At 38.6% G+C, this 10,454-nt stretch overlaps 1 protein-coding gene across 1 annotated transcript; it reads left to right on the top strand.

The window, feature by feature from the left end:
• Positions 1-3,094: 3,094 nt before the first annotated feature.
• On the top strand, positions 3,095-7,964 carry LOC122077183 (phosphatidylinositol 4-phosphate 5-kinase 2-like). The gene is made up of 8 exons (XM_042643033.1): positions 3,095-4,592; positions 4,689-4,853; positions 4,990-5,155; positions 5,346-5,456; positions 5,550-5,743; positions 5,898-6,037; positions 6,159-6,252; positions 7,200-7,964. Exons 1-8 carry the CDS (start codon positions 3,382-3,384, stop codon positions 7,510-7,512), a joined length of 2,394 nt encoding a protein of 797 aa, XP_042498967.1. The 5' UTR covers positions 3,095-3,381; the 3' UTR covers positions 7,513-7,964.
• Positions 7,965-10,454: the final 2,490 nt, after the last annotated feature.

The following is a 10,454-nucleotide window of genomic DNA, read 5'->3' as shown; positions in this document are numbered from 1 at the left end:
TTTTGATGTTTACAAAGTGATTTAAGATGTATAAACCAAAATTTATCAAATCCTTGCTGAATTAGAGTGCATCTATAGCTTTAGCAATATAATTTTCAAACCCATAATTTTAATGATGAATGCAATCTAATTGATTATGTATGTGATACTACATTTACTAGGATCACATGAGAAAAATGTTATTTCTCCCTCGAAATAGGCAAATACTTCTTTTGCTTTTTCGTTTAACATACTATAAAGGGCAATCCATTCAATCCATCAATCAAAAGCCACACTTTGAAGAGTAAATTGGTGAACAAATACCTTCCATGTGTAAGAGATCTTGTTCATAACAGTACACCATGCTCCTGATGGAAAGGAGTCCTGTATGCAACAATAGTCATACTAATATGCACAAATTTGTTAGTAGGTGGAGAAAACCAAAATGGAGGGTGAAAAACTGCTATCCAATGAATACTTGCCAACAATTGCATAAAGATTGATGGGCAAACCTCGTCGTCACTATGATGGTGAAACGGGGAATTATAGCCTTTATTTGATTGCCATTTGTCTTATTTTAAAGAGTTATTTAGTTAATGATAAAAATAGATTTTCAAAATAATTTGAAAATGACTTATAATTGTTTCATTTATAAGAATTGTCATTGTTTATATAAAATGATAAGATTTACTCTCATTGAAAACCAAGATACCTAACAAAATTAGGTTAAATAGTAGGATTATAAAGGTTTTGGTTCCCAAAAGAATTAGATAGTTTAGGTTGAAATTTTCCAAATCGACTATTGGGGTCTCATACAGATTATACTATTCCATGTACCGCCATTGGTGTGGCGTAAGATTTTTCCTACACTGATGTTGTGGGGAGCCTTTCCCACACACACCCACACATAACACACTTTGTTTAAGGTTCATACTTCATATCTTTATTTTCCCAGGATTACAAGACAATATATGTTTTTGATTTTGAAAATTTTCAAATATAGTTTTTCTAATAAAAAAAAAAAGATGTGAAAATAAAACTCCATCAAAATCCTTGCTAATTGGAGTGCATCTTAAAGCTGTAACATTGTAACAATCATAATTTTCAAACCCATAGCTTTATTTTTTAAATTCTTTTTTCAAATCCATGAGTACAATATAATTGATTATTTACACAATACTAATCACATAAGAGAAAACTATTATTTCTCTTTCAATATAGGCAAATTCTTCCTTTGTTTTTGTTTGAACCGGCTATAAAGGGTAATTAATTCAATCCATCAATCAAAAGCCATACTTTGAAGAGAGGATCTAGAAAGTTAAATAAGAAGCAAAAATCTCCCATGTGAGATCTTGTAGATCTTGTTTCGTAACTATATGACATGTTGATTCATTTGTATCCACTCCTACATGCAACAATAGTCATACTAAGATACAATTTTTTTTTTCCATTATCAAAAATAAAAATAAAATTTGTTAACAGATGGAGAAAGGAAAAATGGAGGGTGAGAAATAGTTATTCAATTAAATATTTGCCGACAATTGCATGAAGATTGATGGATGCACCTTGCTGCCTCCGACGTGATAAAGTGAAGAGTTGTAATCTTCATTTGATTGCCCCTTTGTATTATTCTTAAAACTTATTTAAGTCAAAAGGTAAAATAGATTTTCAAAATTATTTAAAATGACTTATCATTATGTCATTTCAGGAACTATCGTTGTCCATGTTAAATGATAAGATTTATTAAAATACATACCCATTGCATGAGTCTCCCACCACTATGAGGTATGGGGAGAGTCATAATGTACATTACCTTACCCTCGCTTCGTAAAAAGATTATTTCCCTCCCCAAATCCACAACCACTAAGTCAAAAGTCAAAATGAAACAACCATACCATTGTATTATTAATTAACTAAAAAAAAAGAAACTAAGATGATAATTTTTTTTCACCAATCTTGATTATTACAGCAAAAATTTCTCAAGATTTCTAATGCATATGACATTTTTATTAAAAACTTGTTAAAATATACACCCTTGATTATTCCTCAACACACATAGGGGATAACTAGTTTGAGCATTAGCCTAATCAATCAACTTTCTTACTCAAATTAGAACTAAAAGTTGATCTACAAGGGTAGTTAAAAAAAGGAGTTAATTCAGTTCAAAATTTGGCACATAGAAGCTAGAGATGGTGGTGACCCATGACTACCCACATGGAAGGTCAAGATCAATTGCATTAATGGTCCATAAAATGGATTCATTGAGGATATATAGGATCTTAGATCCATAAATTAAGAAACCCTTCCTTCAATTATTTTTCTTGGTGGAGAATCCTAAAATGGTTCTCTTATTATAAAAATTTTCCATACAACCCACGATGAAGCTATTCAGCTTATGCTATCAGAATCCCAAACTCTTAAATAGCATATGCCCACCTACCAAAAAGAATGCTTTATTTGAAAGAAAGAAAAATAATACCATTTAGGGTTTCAAATTGAAACTTCTTCAACCAAACAATATAAAGTAATTCTCCCATTTTAAGGCCTGAAAAACCCATTAATAAAAGTGCTTTTTCCAAACATGGACTTACCAACATCAGGAAACATTTCTTCTATTCTCTGTGGAATCGTCAAAGCTTGGAAGTGTCATAGGACAACTGATGTGTGCCTTTAAAGATCAAAGCACCAAACACACCTTTAGCCCCACAGAAAGTGTAAACCTAGTCAGGCAATGGCAGTTTCGTAATATTCAGCCACTTTTTACTCAAGGGTAATCCCTTTCTTTTTCAATTTCACCCCGGTCACCCGTTGCTGAGCTGTCTACTTCATCCCATCAAATCAATTTACGGTAAAAAGAATCTAAAGATGTGGCATAAACCCACGAAGTAACCCTAGATGCTTTTCTTGATGATGTGATTGATCGGGTGACTCACCCACCTTCTACTGCTCTTCTAAGAAGCGATTCCGTCACGTCACGCTGAAATCAGAAACGCTGTTTGGGATACAATGGTAATTAGGAAAAATATAGAGGGTATTACCGTCATTAAAGTATAAAGAGGTCCTTTGAGACTTGAGAGTATATTACTTGCATTGGATCAACTGCAACGTTCCCTAGGCGAAGCCGGCCCATAACCCATTCTCTCTCTACCTTCTCTTTTATTTCATTCTTTTTCAGTTTCTGTTCTCTGTACTTCGTTCTCTCTCTCTCTCTCTCTTATGAGAGATTTCATTTTTATGATTCTCGTCTGCTACTGTTGCTGGAAGCAACAATAACAGAGGCACAGATTAGTTGATTAAGAACGAACGAGAACCCTGATTAGAACAGCCGGAAATGCTGCTAAAGCTGCAGATTCCGGCGATATTCCAGCGAGATTGACTGGTTTCGTGGATTAGAAAAAAAAAATGCGTGAGACAGTGTTCTGTGATGAGGAAGACAACAGCGGAAACGGTAACAAGAAGAAGAAATCCGAGGAAGACGTTAAGGAAGCAGCAGAGGCAGAAGAGGAAGAAGAAGTTGTGGTAATACCCACACCTTTTGTCGTCGGCCGGAGCCGATCTCAGGCGGGAAATACCCGTCGAGTAACCCCAACCACGACTGCAACCATCGATACCTGTGGCGCCACCGCTACCGCTACCGCTACAGCTACCGCAACTACCCCTACCCCTACCCTCGCGACCGTAGAGAAAATCCTTCCCAACGGTGATCTCTACACTGGAAGCTTCGTCGGAAACGTACCTCACGGTACAGGGAAGTATCTCTGGACAGACGGTTGTATGTACGAAGGTGAGTGGCGGAAAGGTAAAGCTTCTGGTAAAGGTAAGTTTTCTTGGCCCTCTGGAGCTACCTACGAAGGCGAATTCAAAGCGGGAAGGATGGATGGTGTGGGTACTTTCATCGGTGCTGATGGTGACACTTACCGTGGATCTTGGACGGCCGATCGGAAACATGGGGTTGGCCAGAAAAGCTACGCTAATGGAGATTACTATGAGGGTACATGGCGGCGTAATTTGCAGGATGGGCAAGGAAGGTATGTGTGGAAGAATGGGAACGAATATGTGGGTGAATGGAAGAACGGTGTGATCTGTGGTAGAGGTGTTTTGGTTTGGGCTAATGGGAATCGATTTGATGGGCAGTGGGAAAACGGTGTTCCTAAGGGGAATGGTGTTTTTACATGGCCTGATGGGAGTTGCTATGTAGGTTCTTGGTGTAAGGATCTGAAGAATCAACACCAGCCTAATGGTACCTATCTTCCGAGTAAGAACTCTAAGGATCGGAGTGATTTGCAGAGGAGTCCTTTGGCTGAGGAGAACTTTATGTTGACCATGAGGAAGAGGTCTTCGGTTGATGGAGGTAGAGGAAGCTTGGCTGAGAGGAGTTTCCCTCGAATTTGCATTTGGGAATCGGATGGTGAAGCTGGGGATATCACTTGTGATATCATCGATAATGTGGAAGCATCGATGCTTTATCGGGATGGAACGGATTCGGATCGGAGTGTTGCTTGGCAGAGGCGAAGTCCTTGTTGTTTTGCTGGAGAGGTTAAGAAACCTGGGCAGCCTATATCAAAGGGGCATAAGAACTATGATTTGATGCTTAATCTTCAACTGGGTATCAGGTATTTTGTAGAATCGATCGATGGGTTCATCAAATTTTGCGAGCATTACTGTTTTTAGATCTTTTTGTTGATTGTGGCTTTTGTTTTCACTTTTAGGTATTCCGTTGGCAAGCCTGCTTCCACTCTGCGGTCCCTTAAACCGTCTGATTTCGACCCTAGGGAGAAGTTCTGGACGAGGTTTCCGTCGGAGGGATCGAAAATTACACCCCCTCATCAATCGGTAGAGTTTCGATGGAAGGATTACTGTCCCATGGTGTTCAGGTATTGATTTTGTATACTTCCCTTTTGGGTTCTTTCGATTTCTCTTCATATTTTCAACTGTGAGTTCGAGCATTGTGGGATTGCATCTTTGTTGTATATCTTTAGCTTACTGTAGGGAATGGTATTATCTGTTCAGACATCTGAGGGAGTTGTTCAACATTGACCCTGCGGATTACATGCTAGCTATTTGCGGAAATGACGCTCTGAGAGAACTTTCTTCTCCAGGAAAGAGTGGAAGCTTCTTTTACCTTACACAGGATGATCGGTTCATGATAAAGACCGTGAAGAAATCCGAAGTCAAGGTCAGTTGCCCACTTATCAGACTTTCTTTGTCTGAATTTCTTATATTTACGAATCCTTCAGGGCCGGAAGGTACTTTGGTCGGTTGATTGGTTGTAAATTCTATTTCTATACAGACTCTGTCATCATCACAGAACAAAATTTGAGTCCTAAGTCAATTGTAGTAACTGCTCTTTGCTTTTACATGCTCAGGTGCTTCTTAGGATGCTTCCAAGTTACTATGAACATGTTTGTCGGTATGAGAACTCACTGGTCACGAAATTCTTGGGTGTGCATTGTGTCAAACCAGTGGGTGGCCAGAAGGTATGGTTGGGAGTGATGTGAATCTCTGTTGGCTTTCAAAATTTTGTGGTAGCATTGATTTTCTGAGATTGTACTTGTGTGATTGAAAATTAGACCCGGTTCATCGTGATGGGCAATTTATTCTGCTCGGAGTATCGTATCCACAGGCGATTTGACCTTAAAGGATCTTCACATGGCCGTACAACGGACAAACCTGAGGGAGAGATTGATGAGACCACCACCCTAAAGGACCTTGATCTCAATTTTGTGTTTCGTCTGCAACAGTCTTGGTTTGGGGAGCTAATGAAGTGAGTTTAATCACACAAGCTTAATTCTATGATTAAGTGAGACTATAAAACAGTCTAGTGGTCCAAACTTTGTTTTCTCAAATTAGTTCAGGTATACCATCTTTGAAATTCCTTGCCTTAGTGACTGATATGGTTATGGTTCAATTGTATTCAGACAAATTGATCGGGACTGTGAATTCTTGGAATCTGAGAGAATCATGGATTATAGCCTCTTGGTGGGTCTCCACTTCCGTGATACCTGTGATACCTACACAGGTGATAAATCAGGGTTGTCACCCCTTATTGTGCCTTCAGGTAAAAGAATCATTTCAGCAGTTCGTAGTTTCTCTTTGTTTTCATATCTTCTTATACTTGAAGATTTTATAAGTTGCTCCGATGTTGAAAAGCTAAAACATGTATGCTTATTTATCCTCAGGCAAGAGGGAGACATGTCAAGACCATGAAGTTATGAGTGGGTGTCGCTTCTTTGATGCGGAGGTCCAGGATATGGATTATGTTGTGGCTGGGCGGTATGTCTTTTTCTGTTTTCTTATTTCCTCCTAATTTTAGCTTGATCTATTTTGGTGTTGATTTGAACAAAAAAATTCATAAGTCACCTGCTTATATCATAATTATGGAAGAAAGGCCTTTTTTGCTTATGTTCTGACCTTGAAATCTTGATGACTTACATTATTGGCGTTGCTGTTATCAAAGAATATTTCTTGTTGCAAACAACTATAGTAATATATTGTGGTCCGAGTTTTCTTCTCTATCTAATTATATTGGAATAATCTCTTCAATTATCTTCTTCCCCAAGAGTTTGATATTGTTGGTTCATTGATTGGAATAATTGGAGGTGGCCTTGGTTGTCATGGTGAAACTGGGGGATAATTCTCTAGACAGCACTTGTGGGTGTGTGGGGTATATACCTGTGTGTGGTGTTCATGCTTTCTTGGATAAGACCAAGGAGGATTTTTTATTTATTGGAAACAATCGCCCACTTATGCATAACTAAAAGGATGAGCTCTGTTTGTATGGAGGACACATAACACCACGTGGGCTACACGAAGGACCTGTAACTCAATTATGCTATATTCCTTGGTCCGCTAGGAAATTAAACTGGAATTGCCATTATTCAAATTCATTATCTACATGTTGTGGAAGCTTAAGCTCAATGTCGGAATATGAACTTATGGATCCATTATTTTCTCAAAGATTTTGAAACATTAAATTAACTAAAATGATTTTGAAACATTAAATTAACTAAAATGATTTTGAAACATTAAATTAACTAGTGATGATTGTATTGTTTTGACCACATTTAGTCGGGATAAAGGCTGAGTTGTTGTTGATGATGATGATTGTATATGTTTAACTGACTTGTATTTTATTATACATCTTCAAGAAGTGCAATGGTGACTTGATTAGATTTATTCTCTTATTGACTTGGATAGTTGACTTTTTCAATATCAATCAGGAAACCATTGATCCGGTTAGGCGCAAACATGCCTGCAAGAGCAGAGCAGGTGGTAAGGAGGAGTGATTTTGCTCAGTCCACCCCAACTGCAGGAGGAAATTCAACACCAGTACGTGGTGGTGGTGAGATCTATGAAGTGGTTTTATACTTCGGAATCATTGACATCCTCCAAGATTATGATATAAGTAAAAAGCTAGAACATGCATACAAGTCCCTGCAAGCTGATCCAACCTCCATATCAGCAGTTGACCCTAAGCTCTACTCAAAGAGATTCCGGGACTTCATTCGCAGAATATTTATTGAGGATAAGTGATGAAGAAAGGAGAAGAAAATTGAACCCATACACTGCTCTGATCGAATCATGAACCTCATGCCACGGACAATTCATCGCCAGGATCCCTAGCCTTTTCGAGCAATGGCTGGCCTGGACTGTAAAGATGCCCACGAGGGGCCTATCGCGCGGCACTGACAGGGGACTGTTCAATGGCTGAATTTTGGTGATCAGCCATGTTGGTGAAAGTGGGGGTGGGGGGTGTAAACTGTATATGGTTAAATAGGCGGGAGAATTGGATTCTTATTTTTATTTTTTTTCCCCTACTTCTGGGTAACCATCAAATGTGAAGATTTGGAAGATAGATACAGGAAATAGAAGAATGCTTCCGAGAGAGATTCAAAGTGAGGACTGGAATAAGAATTGTACAGATAAAGGAGAGTTAGATTATGGAAAAATTTTATAGATTGTTTTTTCCCCTCTCCCCTCGTGAACTTGTTCTTGTGGAAATCTGTGGAAATCATTTCAGGAGATTACTAGAAAGCAAGCTTCTGATGGATCCCACTCTGGCCCCTCTCTCTCTTGCACTGCAAAAGCAAGAAAACCCATATGAGAGAGAGAGGAGGGAAAACATTTATGTTAACAGGAGAAGGCATAAAAAGGAGAGAAAAGCAAGAGAAAGATGCGTTAGTGTGTTTTTCTGCTAACTTTGTTTCCACTCCCTTTAATTAAACAAACCCCATATGGTACAGATTCAGAAAAAAAAAAAAAAATTAGGGAAATCTTTTGCTTCTTTTGAAGATTCAATTGTGGAAGAAGAGGTAAAAACAGAAGGAGAATACGGCAAAGCAAATGGGGTTTGGAGGGGAACAACAGAAAGGGAGAGAGAACAGAGAGAGACAGAGACCAAACCCTTGACCTTCCAAGTATTAAGAAAATATAAAAACAGGGAATATAAGGAAAATAGAGGGCAATTTAGTCATTTCAAAATGTATTAAGCATTAAGGGTTCGTGGTTTGTCGAGCCGGTCCCAAAAGAGGTCAAAGTCTCCGGCAACTGGCAAAGACGGAGCAGGGGACCTGCCAGGCTCCCTCTCGGTCCCCAACCTATCCGTACCTTTTCTTTTTTTAATCTTTTCGGAAAAAAAAATTACTGGTCATCAAGCGTACGAGTCACACGTGCTTATGGTCAAAGGATTCAAATGTACAATCAAATCATGATCCCTTAAAAACACTTTTGACGGTCCAGATTAGTGGAGAATATTCCCTTTAGGCAGTAGGGAGTAGAGACTATGATACGGCTTGGCTAGTAAGATATTGGTAAGGGACGGCAGCGATGCGATGGCCTCTGCTGCCACTGCATGCCTAAAAAGTTTTTCTTCTCTGCACCAAAAGATCCTTCAAATCTCACTCTCTCTTTCTCTCTCCACCTCTGACCCTAATCGATCTGTTTGGACAAATAAAGCAATTATGATCAAAATCCGTTTTCCTTATGTACCCTTCTCTCTCGTTTATTGTGTACTACTACTGAGCTTTGAACGGTTGAGTCTAGAGACTCTAGACGGTAGGGTTTTATTGTATGCCGCTGGCTATACTCCATTAATCTTTATCTTATCCACAGCCGTTATGACAGTCAGCAATGCCGTTATTACACGTCACAGACAACTGCGCTCAACGGTGTTATAACATAATACAAATTAAAATATTAGACCGGGTTGAACCTGAACTAACATTTTTATTGGTTTCCACCTTTCATGGTGGGGTCCACGGACAAGTTATTATCTGCCACTTGGGAGTATGCTTAAATGGACACGTGTCTGTAAACACTTCTTGAGCTGCCGCGAGCCAACGAGTGCCGCGTGATACCTAAGGAGGGATCCTATGCTTGTCGCTTGACGGTATTTACCTACTGGGGAGAGAGAGAGAAGAGGTGGCAGGCAATATGGGAGTAGTAGACCCCACAGCATGATCGGATTTGGAAAATCAAAGGTTGGTGATTGAGTGATGCACTACCATGGTAATCTCTCCACGTGTCAGATATTATTTTTTTAATAAAATTAAAAATATCTAAAAGCAGTTTTCTAAGGTTTGTAAATGGAAAGGGGTCCCACCAGTTACGGTTTACTGATCTGTACAGTTGACATCTGTATATAGGAATATATCCCAAATGTAATCACTTCCAGCATGATGGTGATCTCTTTGTTTTCTGGCTATTCTGTAAATAAGGCATCGTTTGGATGGCAAAATGGTCATTAAATTTCTGGCTTCAATATGGGCTTCACTATGCTTCAAAACAACCGACAATCTCCCGCGCTTCCCTCTTTCTTTTTTCTCTTTTTAGGTTTAGTTTGGTTGATGTTGTTTGTTGGAGAATTGAATTATTAAACAATAATTTAAAGGACTTTGGAGTCTATTCTAAAAGAGGAAAAAATAAAAAGAAAAAGAAAACTCGTTTTCCCCAGTCAATTTATAAAATTTTATTCAAAAAAATGGGATTAATGGGAGTCTCTTTAAAGCCACGAGGTGTGTGGGGCTTTTGAAGGGTAAGATAGTAAATGCAGGCAACATTGTGTCGGGGTGTCTATATGGAGAGTCATATTCTGAATAATGGGGTTCACAACTTGCAGTAGACATCATGGGACTTCATGTCAGCCTTAGTGCCTCACAAAGTCTACATCTCAATCAAGAACCCTAACCATATTTGTGCTCCTTTCAACCCAAAACCAAACAAGCAAAAGTGTTGATATAGGACCGGTTCAGCCATGTTAAACCATAGCCGGTTCAACCTAACCCAACATGTATGAAGAATAGCTAGTAAATTCTTTTTCCAACACAAAAGTAAATTCATTTATTTTTGTTATGTTATCAATGTATATTAAGATAGGGAAAAAGAAAACCTTTTTGTAGATTCCAATATATTATTGTCACATAATAAGCAGTGGGGTCCACATTGACACTTTTCTATTTTGATCATGTGTGTCCATA

Source organism: Macadamia integrifolia, chromosome 4, assembly GCF_013358625.1.
Source record: "Macadamia integrifolia cultivar HAES 741 chromosome 4, SCU_Mint_v3, whole genome shotgun sequence".
In the NCBI taxonomy this organism is placed as follows: Eukaryota; Viridiplantae; Streptophyta; class Magnoliopsida; order Proteales; family Proteaceae; genus Macadamia; species Macadamia integrifolia.
The sequence above is the reverse complement of the archived record's forward strand: the minus strand, read 5'-3'. Positions and strand labels throughout refer to the sequence as shown.

What these genes read in the sequence shown, in the direction of transcription:
- LOC122077183 (XM_042643033.1), top strand. Translation starts at nt 3,382, where the DNA reads ATGCGTGAGACAGTGTTCTGTGATGAGGAAGACAACAGCGGAAACGGT. An exon ending in AATCTTCAACTGGGTATCAG is followed by an intron (nt 4,593 to 4,688) that starts GTATTTTGTAGA and finishes TTTCACTTTTAG; the next exon opens with GTATTCCGTTGGCAAGCCTG. An exon ending in AACCAGTGGGTGGCCAGAAG is followed by an intron (nt 5,457 to 5,549) that starts GTATGGTTGGGA and finishes ATTGAAAATTAG; the next exon opens with ACCCGGTTCATCGTGATGGG.